This window comes from Vombatus ursinus, unplaced genomic scaffold, assembly GCF_900497805.2.
Source record: "Vombatus ursinus unplaced genomic scaffold, bare-nosed wombat genome assembly UNPS02014874.1, whole genome shotgun sequence".
Classification (NCBI taxonomy): domain Eukaryota; kingdom Metazoa; phylum Chordata; class Mammalia; order Diprotodontia; family Vombatidae; genus Vombatus; species Vombatus ursinus.
The window spans coordinates 8648056-8667633 of NW_020954652.1; the positions used below are offsets into that span (position 1 = coordinate 8648056).

The 19578-nt window shown below is 36.6% G+C and overlaps 1 protein-coding gene across 1 annotated transcript in view; it reads left to right on the top strand.

Moving 5' to 3' along the window:
- Positions 1 to 18653, top strand: part of RASSF9 (Ras association domain family member 9) — a 55851-nt gene extending 37198 nt beyond the window's left edge. Inside the window, exon 2 of the mRNA XM_027842517.1 lies at positions 16959 to 18653. Within this exon, the coding sequence (XP_027698318.1) occupies positions 16959 to 18219 (1261 nt within the window). The 3' untranslated portion in view covers positions 18220 to 18653. The remainder of the gene's footprint in view (positions 1 to 16958) is intronic.
- The last annotated feature ends 925 nt before the right edge of the window (positions 18654 to 19578 follow it).

Genomic DNA, 19578 nt, shown 5'->3' on the forward strand with positions numbered 1-19578 from the left:
TTACAGATGAGGAAACTGAGGCACAGGGAATTTAAATGCCTTGTCCAACAACCAGTAAGTGGCTCTTCCAGATTCCTAGTCCTACAAACTATCCACTAGGCCATCCAGTTGCCTCACAGATTTAGAGTTGGAAGGAGCATCAAAGGATGTCTTGTCCTACCTTCTTATTTTACAGATGAAGAAATTGAAGCTCAGAGAGATTAAGTGGTTTGCCCATGGGTAGCAAGAGGCAAAAATGGGATTAACACACAGGTCTTCTGATTGTAGATACAGTGCTCTTGCCATGATGCCAGGCTTCCTACTCCTTTTTATAGCCAGACCTACCTCTAGAAAAGGGAGGTAGGTGGTCCAGTGGATAGAGCCCTGAGCTTAAAATCAGGAAGACATCATGAGTTCAAATCTGGGCTAGCTGTGTGACCCTAGGCAAGTCTCTTAACCCTGTTTGTCTCAATTTCCTCATCTGTAAAATGAGTTGGAGAAGGAAATGGAAAACCACTTCAGTATCTTCACCAAGTAAACTCCAAACGGGGTCATGAAGAGCTAGATACAACTGAAAGTTCTAAACAATGACACCTCTAGATCCCATATTTAAGAGAGTCTAAGGATATTTCACTTCAATCTAAGTGGACAACTAGAAACCAAACCTCTATAGTTTCTTCACAAAATGAGGAAATTTGAGTAAATATCCTTCAAAATCTCTTCCTGTTCTTAATTTTTGATCCTACAAATCAGTGATTATTAGCAAAGTAAGTAGCCCACTAATTATTTGTCTTATGGAATCCATTAAGTAAGATAATTGATAAGCTCATGAATTGTGACATAGCACAAATAATACTTAGAAAAGTAGCCATTGTCTGAAATATCTTCAGTTTAAAAAGTAACTTTTTTTTTCCTAGTAGGAAAAAGTAGTGTTTTCCCCAAATCAGACCAAATTTCTCAATCTAAATTTATACTGACTAGATCTAAGGGAGTCTGGGTGCTACCACAACCTGCACAGATTACGAAAGCTTTGAATAAATAGAACTTTCTTAATATCAATTGATTTATACAAACGGAGACAGTCCTTAAGTTACACTCATCTGTCTTACATCATATTTGCTCCCTATAATAATAATAATAGTAATTTTAATAATGCTTGTATTACATGCTTACAACATTTGAGCCCATGCTTGCATATCCATAAGCTCACATGCTCCTATAATAGCTATGTGAGAGGCAATCTGGAGTGGTGGGAGAGGGCCAGCTTTGGCTTCAGGAAGAACTAAGTTCAAATCCTGCCTCAGACACTCACATAGCTCAGTCACTATGGGCAAGTCACGTCCAATCTCTCCCTGCATCCAGTCCTTTTCTAAAACTATGATTTAAGAAGGCATCTCCATCAGTGGAGGGAGTTTCCACTCTGAGAGTTCCCCCATGCTGATACAATATCCAGACTGGTTTTAAAACAAATAAACAAACAAACAGTGAGGTAGGATTGAGAGGTGTTATTATCCTCATAGGACAGGTGAGGAGTCCAAAGTTTGTTACAAGTATGTGATTTTCTCATGGTAATACAACTTGTTGCTGAGAATATTAACCTGGTATTTAGACACCAAATAAAGTGATCTTTCCACTACGGTAAACACTCAAGGGTGCCCCTTAACACCTCTCAGGTCTTGCCACTGGACTCTGGTGACTCTGGAGAGGAGAGTGAGGCTAAAGACTTAGCACAGTTCTACTTCACTGAAATCCAATTTACTTTCAAGTCAAGACATCACCCTCCTGATGTCATTGGTCCTCTTTGAGAATAAAGGATGAGCAAGAACAGTCTGGGTCCCAGAGGCCTTTTGGAAGCTGCTGTTGCTAGAGCCTGACCTTTCCTCCCTCTGTGTCTAGACACTGCTCCCTCTAGAAGGCTCAGAGAAGCCACCACTGCCATATTCACCCTTCTTCCCCTACTTCTAAACCCTTCCTCATATCCTACAATGTTAGCATGTTACTAATAATAGCATTATTTGCATGGCACTCTTCCTAATCCTACTTTTTGCTAGCAAATAAAATGTGGGTGTGGTAGGAACAGAGAAAAAGCAAACTTACTTTATGCGTTTCATAGGCCACATTATACCAAGGGCACAATTGATCCAATGGTGCTTACTGAGTACTTACAATTCTGCTGGGGGGAAGGGTGTTAAATAAATAGCCTTTGTGGGCTATGTTAGCATCTAATTCCCACTTCACCACATTCTCCATGGGAAAAATAACCAAGTTATATGTACTTTTGAAACCTATCTCATTCATAAGATGAGGGACAATCTACAAATGAATAGTTTCCAGTTCACCTATGTCTATTTTAATGTTTTTGCTAAGGTATTGAGTTGGCTCAAAAACAGAATTGGGCTGGCTAGTGTGGAAGATTTGTGCCCTTTTCAGACACAGAAGTTGCTTCCCAAGCCCTCTGGGTCTCAGGCTAGCCCGGTTCATCCATCTTCCTGGGCTCTGCCTTGGAGTTTTGTAACAGCCAAAGGGTGATTTGGCAGGGTCAATATTATAATCTGGTTCAGAGCACTTTCAATTCTGATTCAGGAGATTTGAGATTCTACGCTGCAGAGACTATAGATTTCAGAGAAGGTGCCAATATATGTTAATAAAAGGAATTTCCTGCTGAGAGAACCTAACACCAAATTAATTACAGGTTTAGTATAAAAAGAAAATGGTGATTCTAGTAAGCGCCTGGTAATGGTCTCTAAACCTAAGTGTAAGGACCAGGTTAGTGAGCTTTGGGGAGGTTCAGCACTCAGCTGGTTTCATTTCCAACAATTCCCATAACACAACTAGTTAGATGCTTGCTTGGCCTAAGGTTGTCAGGGCTCCTAAGGAATACTATGGAGATGGAGAAGTAAAGAGTCCTTCTTCCTAGTCTGGTGACCTGGATCACCACCTGTAGAATAGCAAGACAAAGCTATTGCCTGCTACTCTCCAGGAAGTGTTGCCTAATGGAAAGAATGCCAAGTAGGGAATTTGAGGAACTGAGCTAAAGTCCTCCCCCAGATATTTACTACCTGGGAAACTCTAGGCACATGACTTAGCCTCCTTAGAACTCAGTTTCCTTATCTTTAAAATAGGTTAGAACAGATGGCTTCTGAGAACTGGTCCCATCTACTTGTAGATCTGTGACTTTTTCTTTGGAGAATCTCTCTCTCTCACACACACACACACACACACACACACACACACACACCCCCCCAAATGTTTGGCTCTCTCTATATATGTAAGTGTATATATACTTACTTATGTATATGTATGCATGTAATATGTAATGTATAATATAGAATACAATATATTATATATTATAAATATACACATATATAGATATATACATACATATATATACAATATACATACAAATTAATTTTTATATATTCAAAACAGGAGACGAGAGAGAAAAAGAGAGAGAGGAGTGAGAAAGAAAAACTATGTGTGTGTGTGTGCATGTATACACACACACACATATCTGTATATCCACACGTATCCATAATCTCTAAAATACCCTTTTCTTTTTTTTCTTAAGGATGCAGACTGTGTAATACCAGCCTCAGTCATATAATATTATTTCTTGCTGCTTTCTAGATATTGGGTTTAAAATTCATAATTAATTATATATCTAAATGTACATATATAAGCATAAATACATATATACATGCTCTTTTTTGAAGCTTGGTGTAATTTTAGCTTAGAATTTAGATCATAGCATTTAGATATGGAAAGCACATTAGAGATCAACTCAACCAATTTTCTCATTTTACAGGCAAGGAAACTGAGGCCTAAAGAGATTAAGTGACTTGTCCAAAGTCATGGAGGTCTGCTAGGTGGCATATGTTGGGCCAGTAGTCAGGAATCTTTCTGAGTTCAAATCCAGCCTCAGGCACTTACTGGACAAGTCACTTAACCCTGTTTGCCTCAGTTTCTTCATCTGTAAAATGAACTGAAGAATGAAATGGCAAATCACTCCGGTATCTTTGCCAAGAAAACCCCAAATGGGGTCAGGAAGAGTCAGACATGATTGAAAAATGACTGAACAGTAGCAACCATCACGGTCACATAGACAAAGTATCTGAGGTAAAATTTGAACCTAGGTTCTTTGGCTTCAAATACAACACTCTTTCTACTATACACTGATTCCCATAAGCTTTGAAAATGCAATTTAATAATTTATTAGAAAATCACGTACCAACTGAATGTAAATCAAGGAACTTTCAAATCTAATTCAACAATTTAATAATGAATGTTAAACCCAGCATCTAAAAAGTAGCAAGAAATAATATTATATAATTGAGATTGTTTTTGAAAATATGTTTTATTTTTAATTTATGGGGGGAAACATTTCCATAACATAGTACAATAAAAAAAGATGATTGCACATGAAACTGCAAATCTACTCTGTACAACCTGCTATTCCTTTCAAATATACAACAAAATTATCATGTAAATTTCTTCTTTTTCCTTTTTTTTCCCTCCTTCCCTACCCTCTCCTTCCCTGGTCTGTCTGTTTTTTTTGTTTGTTTGTTTGTTTTTAAGATGCACCCAAAAGGTTGCATGGTAGAAGAGCAACAGAGGTGATCTTAGCATTAGGAAGACTTAGGTTCAAATCCTGTCTCTGATACCCACTGGATCTGTGATTCTGAGCAAGTTACTTAACCTCCCTGAGTTTTAGGCAATTTTCTAAGACTATAAATCACAGAGAAGGTGCTGACCTGCATTAAAAGGTAGAGTTTCCTCATCAGGGTATTCCCTATGTCAGTGAAGTCACATTTCCTGTCCTTTATCCTAACAGATATTCAGTGAACTTTGCAAAGGTTTACTTTGTCTTAAAGACAAAGTTATATTCTTTTTCTCTTTAGCTATCAAAATTTTTCTCAAAATCAGTTATTCACATGTAGGAGTAAAAATGAAACAGATCTTCCCAACACTAACTTAAAAGATGTTATTAGCTGAATGTATTATATTTATGTTACTTAGCTATGAAAATACAATATAAAATCAAATACAATTTTTTTTTATGATTTGCAGTAACACATTTGACTAGAAAAGTATAGGAATGTGTATTACCTTATATAAAATCTGTAGTGTTACTTGTCATGATAAAATCTTAAAATTGCAAGATACCTTGAAGATCTTATATTTGAGAATCTGTATATTACAAACAAGGAAACAGAAACCTTTTTTCTAGGGCTTTCAGAGAATTGACTTCCTCCAGAAAGTCTTCAATAATCCATTCTCTCTGACAGTGGAAAGTGGAAGAGAAGGGAACAAGCATTTATCCAATGTTTGCAATGTACTATGTGGACAACTAGGTGGCACAGTGGATACAGTACTGGTCCTGGAGTCAGGAAAACCTGAGTTCAAATCTTGCTTCAGATACTTATTAGCAGTGTGACCCTGGGCGAGACATTGAACCCTATTTGCCTCAGTTTCTCATCTATAAAATAAGCTGCAGAATAAAATGGTAAACCACTTCAGGATCCCTGCCAAGAGAGCCCCAGATGGAGTCAGGAAGAGTCAGACATGAATAAAACATCTAAGTAACAACAACATGCCAGTCACTATGCTAAATGCTTTACAAATATTATCTCAAGCCTCATAACAACTCTGTGAGGTAGATACTATTATTTTCCCCATTTTACAGTTGTGCACATGGAGGCAGACATAGCTTAAGTGACTAGGATCAGCTCTGTCCTGCTGATTTACTCTGACTTCTCTAAAATAGTTAAACTAATGATTCTTTTGAATATACTTTATGTCACTTGATATAAACAAATAATTGCCACATGGCCATAATAAAATGTGAAGTGTTGGATTTGATTAGGGAAATACAAAGTGCTTTGGAAACTGCAAAGTAAAATGTAAATATAAGCTATTATTGATTAATGTAATTATTGTTGTTAATTTAACTCAGAATGATATACAGTATGATATAGGAGCCAAGAAAGACAATTAGATCTTAATGAGCATTAGTATGGACATGGAATCCAGGAATAGGAAGTGAAAGTCCCATCACCCTAGGTTGTCATCAGGCCATATCTGAAAAATTGAGCTCAGCTCTAGGTGACATCATTTTGGAAGACTTTGAGAGCTGAGGATGGCCAGGTTAGGGTAATTAGGGTGATGAAATGTCTCACTTTTATCCTGCAGAAGTACTCATTGAAGGAACTCGATCTATTTAGCCTGAAAATAATATGGTAGCTATCTTCAAGTAGTTCACGGAAGAGGGATTAAATTTATTTTGCTTGGCCCCAGAGGATATAACTAACAGCAATAAACAAAAGTTAAAAATAGACAAACCTAAGCTCAAAGTCAGGGAAAAGTTCCCAAAGATCTTAGGTATTCAAAAGTATTATGCTCTGATTTGGAATGTCATGGGAAATTTCTAAGCAAAGACTGAAAGACTACTTCTTAGGTATGTTGTAGAAAGGTTTATCATCATCATCATCATCATCATCATCAGGCAAGTTGCTTCCTGAGGTTCCTTACAACTCTGACATTCTACGATCCTGGAATTATTATGATAAAATTCAGAGTTTTTGAAAATAGAGACAAAATTATGCATATATAAATATGATGTATTATATAAAGATGTGTTAACACTATATATATATGTATGTGTGTGCATGTATATATATATATATATATACATACATACACATATATATGAAATTTTCATATCCCTACCTAATACAGTACCTGTAATTGGATGAGTGATTTCATTTTATGGGGAACTCCTAGGTGAGCAAAGTCTCTCTACCAATGCTGGTCTGGATCTTTACAATTTAACATCTTAGAGGGTTGCCTAAGGCACTAAGAGGTTTAGTGACTTGCCCAGACTTTACACATAGAGTTAAATACATTTTTGCTGAATGAATTAAAGAATTAATGAATAATACAATCATAGTAGGATTATGAAATAAATGCAACTTTCAAAACCCAAACAATGCCATAAAGTAGACTTTAGACATGATGAAGCACATACCAGGTGTGGAAGGTTTCTTGCCAAAATTTAGTAATGAATGGTCATTACTTTTAAACTTGTTCAGTCTAGTGGCTCAATTTTTGTAAATTATGTGTCAGACTATAAAAATTACCAGCATTTAAATCACGCTGACCATACAAATGAAAGATGAGTTGTAGAAGGCTTTTTGTTCCTAATGTGCTAACATTTTTTAAAAAAAAGGGTTTCTCTTAAAATTTACCATATTTTTGTCTGTAAAGTGCTTTTTAGCAATAAGTAGTTTATATTTTAGTTGTTATTTCTATTATTAGTCATCAATTCAAAGTTTTAAATATATATGTATGTATGTGTATATATATATATATATTTATATATTTCTGCTAAATCTGTATTAACCTCAAAAGAAGATAATGATGGGAAATTGAGTATAAGGTATACTACTCTACTGTAGCCAATTCCATTAATTTCCTGTCAGTGTGGAAACTATCTTCACTGAAATAGCTTAGCAAGTAAGTCTCTGAGTTATATAGTCTTAGAGTAAGCATTCTTCATCCTCTTTTTGCCATGTACGTCTTTGGCTGTCTGTTGACAGCCTATGGATCTCATCTCAGAATCATGTTTTTAAATGCATAAAATAAAATGAATAGGATTATAAAGGAAACCAATTATATTAAAACAAGGATGCAGTTTTGCCTTTCAAGTTCAAAGATCCCATGAAATTTACCTTAACTTCAGCTTGAGAGCACCTGTCTTAGAAAGTTGCCCAAAGCACTAAGATATTGTTATTTTCCCAAGCTTACACAGCACTTATGCGTCAGACATAGGACTTGAACTCAGGTCTTCCTGCCTCCAAGGCTGGAGGAAGTAGAAACATAATATCTAGAAAAAAAAAAACTTATAGCCTCTCTGTATTCTGTCTCCCAATCTGGAATAAGGTGTTCTGTTCTGGGTTCCATATTTTAGGAAGGAGATTGACAATTCCTATATTTCCTGTTTTCTTATACCTAATTTCCCTCCATATCCTCTATAATCCTGTGACACTGGATTGCTGGCTGTTCCTTGCACACCCAATATTCTATCTTCTATTTTCACTGACTGCCCTCTATTCTTAGAATATTCTTCCACCTTGTCTTTGTCTTATGGCTTCCTTCACTTCTTTCAAATTTTAACCAACATCCCACCTTCTGAAAGATTTTTCCTGCTCTTCCTTAATGCTAGTGTCAATTGATCATGTATGTGTGTAATATATGTTTTGTTTATGTATGGTTGTTTGCATGTTGTCTACTCCATAAGATTGGTTTTTTTTGGCGGGGAGGGGAGAAACTGTTTTTCCCTTTCTTTTTATCCCCAGAGGTTAGCATAGTGTTTGACAATCAATCAATATTAATCAATAAGCATTTATTGAGCACCTACTATATGTTGGGCAGATAGTAGGTGCTTGATAAATATTTATTGTCTTGTTAAACTGGATTTTTCCTAATAGGATTGTGACATATAAAAAGTTTGAGAGACATAGTTTCTGGGTAATTAATCATTTATTAATCATGTTAGTAGATAATAAAAAGGGGCAGTGGCACTCTGGAATGCCAAAGACCCCTCATAGAACCCACTCAATTCTCATATACCCTTGGAAGAGTGAGTTTTCCTAAGGGTGGCAAGCAACTCTGACTGGTTAACAATCAATGAGAGGAATTAAATAATAATGAGAAGTGGGCTTATTTTAATGAGGACTGAAAGATGTGACTCTGATCACTCAGTCTTGGACAAAGAGACTTACATTTTATCCAGACTACCCGTGGGTAGGGCAATCTAGACAAAAGGGGGTCCACGCCTGCTTCAGATCTGGCTAAGTAGAACACAATGGGCTGGAATTCACCTTAGATTGAATTCTTTATAACGTTCTCTAGTTAGGTGGGGTAATTCCAAGATTTCATCTCATCATCTGTCCTGCCCTTCAGAGAACTAAGCTTTGATCTAATCTCCAAATGAGGAAGGGAAAGACATGCAGGATCTCCCCAATATTTGGTTATTTAATAATCATTTCTCTGAGATGAGAGCTCCTTAAGAGAGATCTACTTCTTTCCTGTATTTTTATTCCCAGTGCTTAGCACAGTGTCTATCACATAGTAAGCATTTTAAAAATGCTTATTGATTTGATCTAACTTGTTAATTAAGAGTGTGCCTGGAAGAGGGCAACAGGGATGGTGAGGGGAGCAGAAATTCTACCACATACTTCTCATTAGAAGGAAATGTAGTTGTTAAGCATGACCAATAGAAGATTTAGTAGAAACATGATAACTGCCTAAAAATAGTTGTCTAAAAAAAAGTCATCTCGTGGAAGAAAGATTAGATTTATTCTGTATGGTTCCAAAGGCCAAAATAAAAAGTGAAAGTTACTAAATGACAAATTTTGGATCAATATAGGAGGAAAAAAAAAGTTCCTAACAATTAATGCTGTACTAAAAAAGAATGGGAGAAGACAGCATACGCCCATGTGACATCTGAGATTTCTTCTAACTCTTGAGATTCTGTTATTGTGTTGTGTTCTAAAGGCAAATTCCATGAATGTGTTTGGGGCATAATTTATAACAACTGATACTTATATATTTCTCTAAGGTTTGTGAAGCTTTTCTCAAATTGGAGATTATCCTTATATCTAAATCATTTTCATCTATCTATATCATTATCTTAATGATACAGATGAGGAAACAGAGATTCAGAAAGTGTAAGTACCTTGCCCATCTAGTAGAGGTTGAAGGCAAGATTCTAACCTAGGTCTTCCTGGTTCTTGCTCTAGTATTGCTGTATGTGTTCTGCCATACTACCTCCTGAAGAAGGATAGCCAGGAGTGTGGGACCTGTGGCCTAGGTTCCCTACCCCTGGTAAAAACACTAACAGCATGAAAACCTGCTTTGCTTTTCAGAACATTTACTGGTTCTCTCCTACCCAAATTTCCTTTATTCGTTTTGTATATATTTTGTATAGAGGATGTTCTAAAAGTCTTAGTGTAGTTTTAAACTCCTAAAACTTGAGAGTTATTAAAATCTTAAAGTTATTAAGACTAAAAACTTCACTGAGACTTGGAAAACCCTGTATATGTGATGCGGTTTTAGGGGCACAGGGACCCCAAAATACCAGGTACATAGGGCAGGGTCATCTGGAATCCATGGACTCCAGAGTCTTCCAGCCAAGGGGCAGAAAGTTTATATATCTAACACAGTGGGCAGAGCTCCTTAGGGAACTAGCAACTTCATTGGGGTGATGCTAAAATTTATATAGAAAAAGTTGGGTGAATGGTGTGCCAAGCATGCTAATTAGGTGGTGTGGGGCAGGATCAAGGAGTGGTCAGCTCCTAAAGGAACATACAGTTTCTGTACCTTGGGTGCAGCTGTCATTCACTACTGGAAACCCTGGTGGGGGAAGAAGGGGGGCTTCTAAAGAATGTATTTTTGGTCTGTTACGTCTGTAACATGACGGCCTCGGGAACTGACGTCTATAGCTTGACCTGTGGATTGTATAAAGTAACTGTGGGAACAAGTACGGTACTGCTGGTACAAATTAGTCCTGTTCACACAAGGGAAATTCTACAGAGGTCAGCTTGTTCTTGCAGGGAGAGATAGTTTGCCTCACTGGGATCCACTCATGAGTTTTTGCCAGAGATAGAGTCTTTGGGTGGGGAAGAGATATGGTCCTAGGGCTGGGGTCCAAGCATAAGTACTCCATCATATGTTTATATGTACATGCTGTTTACTGTACTGGGAAAAAAATAAAGACACTGAACTTGGAGGTAGAAAGATACGAGTTTTAATCCTGCCTAAGATATTAGCTGTGTGACTGTGGGGAAGTCATTAAACACTCTGATTCTCAGTTTTCTCATCTGTAAAATAGGAACAAAAATAAGCATCTATCTTACAAGGTTCTTGTGAGGATTCAATTTTACAAATAATATTTATATATTATATTTCATAAAATATTTATACATCTTTCTGTATTATATTGCATAACATATTTATTTCATATTTATGAAAATATGTCTATATCCTTGCAAACATTAAAATGTAATACAAATGTTAACTATTATCATCATCATCAGTGCTATAATTATTATTATTAACTTTCCTGACAATCCTTGAGAATAAAGATAATTTATTATTTGTTTTTGCTTCCTCAGTGCCTAGCATAGTGCCTGGCACACAGTGGGTGCTGAATAAACTCTTACGCACCAATTTGTTCCTTAAGCTATGTATAAATCAAATCTTATTTCAAATATAGTATGGGAAGTATTTTAAAGAAATGTTGAATTCTTTTGTAGAGCCATGTTCCTTTTGGAGTATAAATGATCACTCCCTCATTAGTCTTTCCGAGAGGATTAGATTTTTCTTTTTTTAATACTGAGCTTCATTTCTGTGGAGCACATCTGTATTGACATATGCCTCTTGCTTCCTCGGGACTGTTTAGTCCAGAGTCCCTATGGCAGCTTCCCAATTGGCAGAGATATTTCCCAAATCTAATCATCCCTTCTTGATAGTCCCTGTCCTGTCCTGCAGTGAGACCTGACAGCAAAGTTCTGGACTCCTTAGAGCCTTGGGGTGACTGAACCAGGCTCCAGTGTGGAGGTCCTGGCTTTGAAATTCTCCTGGGGCTGGAGGGGAGACAAAAAATAAAGACTCTCACCACTGGGGTAGACCGATGAATTGTCTCACTGAGTGTGTTGAGTTCTGCGTCAGTCAGTTGGATTCAGATTTACTGAGGAAATAATCTCAGTTCATTGGAAAAATCATCATTACTGTTTTGGAATAAGCACATCAGCATCTAGGGCCAGGGACGGGAGGATACAGAGGTAAGTTTGTGTTTGCTGGTATTCTTTGTGGTCATTTGGAATTGTTTCTTCTGTTTCTTTTTCCTGAACTAGCCAGATGTGGCATGATAGGGCCAGGGACTTTCTTCAGGGTTGATAAGTCCTTGACTTTGGTGTAAATAGATGAGGGATATCTTCCTATGGACTTTGTCCATCGTTCAGTGGGAGAATGTTTATTAAGAGCCTACTATGCATCAGTAACTACAAGTGGATGTCAGGTATCACAAAAGAATAAAAGACCACTTATTAATTTAATTAAAAATAGAATGAATTTTTTTTTCTATCTTTGTGTTTTTAATGAGATGATTTTTAGTTTTCTCAAAAAAATCATCAAAATCATGCACTTAATGGTAAATTGCTTTGATTTAGTCTCACTGATTTCCATAACAGTGTTTTTTTTCCAGATTTCACTAATTTTTTTATTAATAATTATTGCTATGAAAACTCTTATGTCTTCTGTAATGATTTAAAGTTCATTTTTCATTGCCAGGGATATAAAATTCCTATTTGAGTTTTTCAAAATGTATCCATGATCCTTTTAGCTCTCTGTTGTCTGTTTTTGGAAGGGTGAAAATAACTATCAAGATGCCATGTTATTTACCGATCTTCCTTGGAGTTTTGAGTATATTATTTTCTTAAGTATTTGAGAAGCATGCATGGTATAGTAGCCAGAGTGCTGGAGACCAGAAGACCTGGGTTCAAACCCAGCATCAGACATTTAAAAGCTCTTGACCCTATAACATATCTTAGCCTCAATTTCTTCATTTGTAAAATGGGAATAATAGCAGTATCTACCTTACAGAGTTGTGTTAAGGATGAAATGAGATAATATATGTAAAGTATTCTGAAGCCCACGGAGCAGGATTTAAATCTGAATTGTTATCATTAGTATTGTATTATTAATTAGAGCACAACAAGATAAGGGCTTTGAATTAGCCTGATGGACAAGCCAATCGGAATTTACTTCTAATTAAGAGATTCCAGGAGGGAAGTGAGAGGCTTAAGCTTATAGAGAGAAAGAAGGTTGATTACAAGGATAACCAGGAACAGCTGTTGACTAGCAGTCCCAAATGTAATAAGTGCAGTTCACTGAAGTTTCTGGACCAAGAGCCAAAACAGATGCACATCATCTCTGATTCCCAATTACTGTGGACGTAGCAAGCCCAAATGAATGCACGTTGACAGTCAAGACCACCATCCCAGTCCCTAAGTGACTCAAAGCTCCCTTCCCCACCTGGAACAAGGATGAAAGTTATATCCTTCTGATCCTGCATGGAAGAAAACTGACAGAACCACTTTTTGCTTTTGTTTTCCACGGAGGCTAGTTCCCACAGGGTGGAATAATACAGTTGAACCTGTGATTCTAGGCTGGGGGCTTTATCACTATTAAAAGACAAAAATAGACTCCTTGACTTCTTATGCTAAAGGGCATCAAAGTTGGTAGGAGATACTAGGTTAGAAGAAGGTCTTTCCTCTTTGATTGGTAAAGCCTGAACCTGAGAGATTCTAATTTCTGGAAAACAGAAAAATCAGCTGAATAGCAAAACCTGGGACCTAAATATATAACCATTATATAGGAGACAAATAGAAAATGACTGCATGATCTAGGCCTTACAAGCTGATTCCTAGGTCAGTTATATAACAGAAACAGGCTCCAATTTTTATTTTTGTTTCACCTAGTTTCATACAATTAGTTTTGGAAATTATTTTCTTAAGTTAAATACGGAGTATATTTTTGGGTAATTTCCCTTTGATCTGAATTTGGAAATAATTCTACCACTCTACATCAGCATGTCTTTAAAGTCCTTCAAAGAGCCAGCAGTTTTCAGTGTCACATTTCTTCATTATCTTGAAGATCAAAAGAAAAAATTCCCACAAAACAAAACAGGAGTAAATCAGTCCAATTTTTTAGAGGATCACTTGTAAAAAGTAACTATGTTCTGAATGCTTTTCCATAGAACAGAACACTACTTTTTTAGTTAAGAGCACTAGGCTGAAATCAACTGGGTAGTCTTATGCACCTCATTTGTAACTTTGCCTTTAGGGGTGTTAATGTACCTTTTTATTTTATTTATTTATTTATTTATTTTTCAGGTAATTGGGGTTAAGTGCCTTGCCCAGGGTCACACAGCTAGTAAGTGTCAAGTGTTTGGTCTGATGTCAGATTTGAACTCAGGTCCTCTTGACTTCAGGGATGGTGCTCTATCCACTGCGCCACCTAGCTGCCCCAACAATGCACCTTTTTATACTGAGAAAAAACAATGATCCATTCATCTTAACAATAGGTTTTAAGATAAAGTTAATAAAGAAGAATGTGTCTCCATTGGTACTGCATTGTTTCTGGTATTTCCTTTGTAATTCACATAAGTCAAGTAAATATTTTCGAATATCTTACAATAACTACTTTTATACAATACTAAAAATAGATCAATTGTTACTGAAAATTCCCATATGGGATTATAGATTTAGAGATTGAAGGAACCTTAGAGATCATGTAATTAAATCCCTTAATTTTATATCTGAAGTAACTGAATCCCAAAGAGGTTAACTGAATTGCTCCAAATCATACACATAGTCAGAGGTGGGATTTGAATCCAGGTCTCATCAGTCAAAAATGCTTTTGCCTGTGGAGGATACTGCCTCCACATAATTATAAATATTATAGGCATGTGTTTTCTTTTATGTCTTTGTATTTATCACTCAAATAGATATGACTAAAAATTAGTTTGATTTATGTTTGCAATGGAATTTACATAATCAAAAATCTGTGATTTGTTAAACTGGTGAGCATTAACGCTGCCTACAAAGTAGATACTTATCAATTGTTAAATGTGTATACATATATGTTAATTAACATATTTAATTTATGCACATGTATATATATGTATTAATATGAACTCTGTGTGTATACTATATGTTAATATGTAGTATGTACACCTATGTACTACATATTAATAAGAACTATGAACCTCTTAAGGCTTCTATGGCTTCTGTTAATCTTTTTGCTATCCAAAGATCATAGATGTGGAATTATAATGGATGTTGGAGGCCACCTAATTCAATGCCTCCATTTTATAGTTCAGGAAACTGAGGTCAATGAATGATGTTTTCACTTCAGAATCTATTGGAGCTTCCTTCCCCAAATTTCCTTTCCAAATTTTCCGAATATCCAAACCCTCCTGTCTATTTATAGTGTAAATTAGAGGTGGTCAAACACTCAGCCCATGGACCACATGTCACTGGCCGTACTCTAGGGTATTCTGAACCAGATTAAAATGCAGTTTGGAAATATTTAATAAAATAAATAAAAATGCAATAGAACATAAATAATTTTAATATTTTTCCTTCTATTCAATATGTATCTCACAGAGATTCTTATATACTGTTTACTGACCCCTGTTTCTATTTGAGTTCGATTTAACACTAGTGTGAAGCAGAGTCAGTGTCTTGGTTATATTTTCAATGGATGATCACCTCTCTCTCCAGGCCCCCACTATCACACCTCTATAGAATATTTTATGTACCATCACTTTGATCATCTTCCTTGCTCTCTCATGATACTCTTTCCAACCCTTAGTGGCTCCCCCCACATTCTCAGGTAACTACAATAATGCTAACATTAGACAAGAGCAGCAGCTAAACTTTGGTGGAAGACATTTTAAATTTTACTTCATGGTCCTGGAGAAGTGTATTAGTGGTCGAGGCTCTGACCCCATTTTTGACTGAGACCCCTAGAGATTCACTTGACCTTTGACTTTTTCTAATTTTGCTATGGGCATTAACACAGTAAATTATTATAAGGCCTGATAATAGAGAAGATGAAAATGTCTCTTCATAGTGTGTAAAGGGATCTTAGAGACCCCTTACTCCAAATCCCTTATTTTAAAGATAAAGAAACTAAGACTCAGGCAGGGGACTAGAATTGGAATAGGTCTTTGGGATCATCCAATACAATCAGGAGCACTATTTGGAGTCAGAGGAATCAATTTCAAATCTTGGCTCTACCACTTACTATGTGTATGACCTTGAGTCGATCATTTTACCTTCCTAGGACTCGGTTTCCTTAATGACTTAAAAGATCCTTTCTATCTCTAAATCTGTTATTCCAAAATTTTACCATTTGTTGAACTGAGGCCCAGGTAGGGAGAGAGAATTGCCTAAGACCACATAGATAGATGACAGATTTTCAGCTAGAAAACGAGTCCCTTGACTCCTAATCTAGGGATCTACCATTGTACCATGGTAAAAAAGGACTTAATAACCTTAATGAAAAAATAGAGCTTGCTCTTGGATGAAACATGAGATAGCAGAAAGTCTACTGGCTTTGAAAGTAGAAGACCTCTAGTGCGGAACAGTGGGAAAAAACAAAACAAAACAAAAAATGAAAACACTGATTCTGGAATCAGAGGACCTGTTTTCAAATCTTGCCTCAGATGCTTACTATCTGACATCAGCCAAATTATGTAACCTCCATAAGTCTCACTTTCCTTGTCTACTAAATGAAGAGGTTAGATTAGATAGCCTTTGAGGTCTTTTCCAAGCTTGGTTCTTTAATCCCATGATACTATAACTTACTATTTGTGTGACTTTGGACAGGTAATTTCATGTCTTTCCTGATCTAAATCAGTGACCACATGTGTTCTACATTATGCTTTTCTTATCGGTAAGATGAGGGTAGAGATCAATACGGCCACTTTTAGGTTTAAATCCTGTGATATCAAGTGGCAGACAGCATGGTGGAAGACAGTATGAGAAAAGAAGACAACCTGAGGGGTCAGAGGACCTAGTCTGCCTCTGATCTTTATTAGTTAAGTGACCATGAGCAGCTCATTTAAACTCCATGAGTCCTAGATCCCTTATCTGTAAAATGGGTTGGATTAGACGGTCCTTAAGATTCTTTCTGTTTCTAAAGATTTAATTTTATGAAAAGCTGTTATAACGACTCAATAGTTTTTGTTTTCACTTTATAACCAAGAGCTATTGACCATATACAGCCTGGTAAATGTATTTTGATAGGAAGTTACCTAAAATCTGAAAGGAGTTGGACTGCTCAGCTACTTTTCTGAATTCCAATGTGGGGTCACAGAAAGATAATATTCTTTGTTATTTTCATTTTAGATCACCACCTAAGGAGATGGATGCAGAAGAGAAGGAAATTATCGTCTGGGTTTGCCAAGAAGAAAAGATTGTCTGTGGACTGACCAAACGTACCACTGCAGCTGATGTAATCCAGGCTTTGCTTGAAGAACACGAAGCTACCTTGGGAGAGAAACGATTTCTTTTCGGACAGCCCAGTGATTACTGTATCATAGAAAAATGGAGAGGCTCAGAGCGGGTCCTTCCTCCACTCACAAAAATCCTGAGACTTTGGAAGGCCTGGGGAGAAGAACAGTCAAACATGCACTTTGTCCTAGTTAAAGCAGATGCTCTGGTTCCAGTTCCATTATGGAGGAGAGCAGAAGCTAAGCTAGTTCAGAACACAGAAAAACAGTGGGACCTCAGTCCAGCCAATTATATGAAGATGTTGCCACTAGATAAACAGAAAAGGATAGTCAGGAAAACATTCAAGAAACTAGCAAAAATTAAGCAGGATTCTGTTATACAAGACCGAGACAACATGGAAACATTGGTGCATTTGATCATTTCTCAGGACCATACCATTCATCAGCAGGTCAAAAGAATGAAAGAACTGGATCTGGAAATTGAGAAATGTGAAGCAAAATTTCATCTGGATCGGGTAGAATATGAGGGAGAAAATTACGTCCAAGATTCTTATCTAATACCCAGTCCTGGTGAGGTCAAACAACAAAAAGATATGAAGCAAGAAGAAAATCAGACACCTGACTATCTGAGTGAGAGCGAAGGGATTTTACAGCTGGAAGAACGATTGAAATATTACCGGCTGCTTATTGACAAGCTATCTGCTGAAATTGACAAAGAAGTCAAAAGCATTTGCATAGATGTGAATGAAGAAACGGAAGGGACAGCTACAGAAGACACAGAAAAGAAAAACTTGGAAAGTGTTAAGCTTGATTTGGAGAACAGTATGAAAGCTGGTTTAAAAATCCATTCTAACTTAAGTGGTATCCAGAAAGAGATTAAATATAACGACTCTTTGCTTGAGAAGAAAGCAATAGAATATGACCTCCTGGCAGAGGAATTGAACTCGCTTCATTTCAGCAACAAGGATGGATGCCAATCTAATGAAGATAGGGAGAAAGGACTGGAGGGTACCAATAGTAGTGTGGCAGGCCCTCATTTTACTCAGAAAGTATTTCATTCCTATACCAATGACACAGACTCAGATACTGGAATAAGTTCTACTCATAGTCAAGACTCAGAAACGACCTTAGGGGATGTAGTGCTGCTGTCAACATAAATGGAATGGTTGTTTCATGACCTACTACCATGTTCTAAAAGATTGCTTAAACAGGAACATTTGATGGTAAAAGCTAGATTGCTATGATGTCTTGATTCCATGATTGCTACAGAGGCTGTAACTAAATCACATGGCTACTTGCTTAAAGTACTTACATAGTAGGTGAAAACAAGGATAATAAATCAGCTGACTTTAAAAAAAATGCCAATTTAAGCTTTATAAGCTCTATGGTAAAAAAAAATACTGTTTATTAGAAAATTAAAACAAAAGAAACTTCAAGTATGAAGACACATTATACAGAATGGTAACAGTTATAACTTGAGCTTAAAGAGGTTATTTTTTTCCTTAGTTTGTATTTTATATGACTTGTAAAAACTTAAAACTGATCATTATTTTGGGAGGCTCAAATGAATTGAAACTGTATAATAAGGATAATAAATGTCATCTGTAAAAGCTTTCTTCTGGTTGGACTTTCATGTCTTAAAAGGTGATAGAGGTTAGCTTATTTTTACCTGACTTCTTCTTAATCTTTGTTTTGTTAATTTCTACTTAGGACATTCAGCACATTCAGTTAGACTCTTCCTAACCTGTAGAGAAAGGCCTGTGTTGGAAAATGTTGAGGAGGTCTGCTGGGAGGAGTTGGGGCTACAGTGTTGGAGGCTAAAACATGGAGTAATTTGTGAGCTGAGGCCAGTGGAATCGTCAGCTATAGAAAAACAACTATTCTGAGCAACCCAGAACCACAGAGAAAAATTATGTGGCTTTCACTCATTTTGCCTGGCAAGGAGCCCAGGCCAAAATTAATGGGGCATAGAAATTCTTAACTTCACTGAAACACAGAACAGAATTTCAGGAAGAATCACCAAACAGAGAGCTTGATATAGGATTATTACTTAAGGGCTGGAAGGGACCTTGGAGGTCATTTGGTCTAATACTCTCATTTTAAGGTGGAATAACTGGAGGCCCAGAGAGAGTGAAAGACAACCACAGCAGTTGGCTTCAGAACTATTTTTACATAGGTCCTCTAACTCCTGAGTGAGTACATTTCCATTGTACTCTACTGTCTCCACATGCACTGAATGTCTACAAATGGTGAGAGTTACAAATTTTAACCCTTCTGTGGGTACCAAAAACAAATAAAAAACCCAAAAGGGGTTTCTAGGCTCATTTTTCTCACCTGTGAGGAAAAGAGAATAAGAAGATTGAGATGAGCCCTAAGCTCTAAATCAATGATACCATGCTCCTATTTAAAATTACTAAAATTTCATTAATTAGATTCAGAAACGTCATTATGAGTAAATTAGATAAAATCAACGCCTTCAGGATGACTTAAACTTATTAAATCAAATCATCAATTTC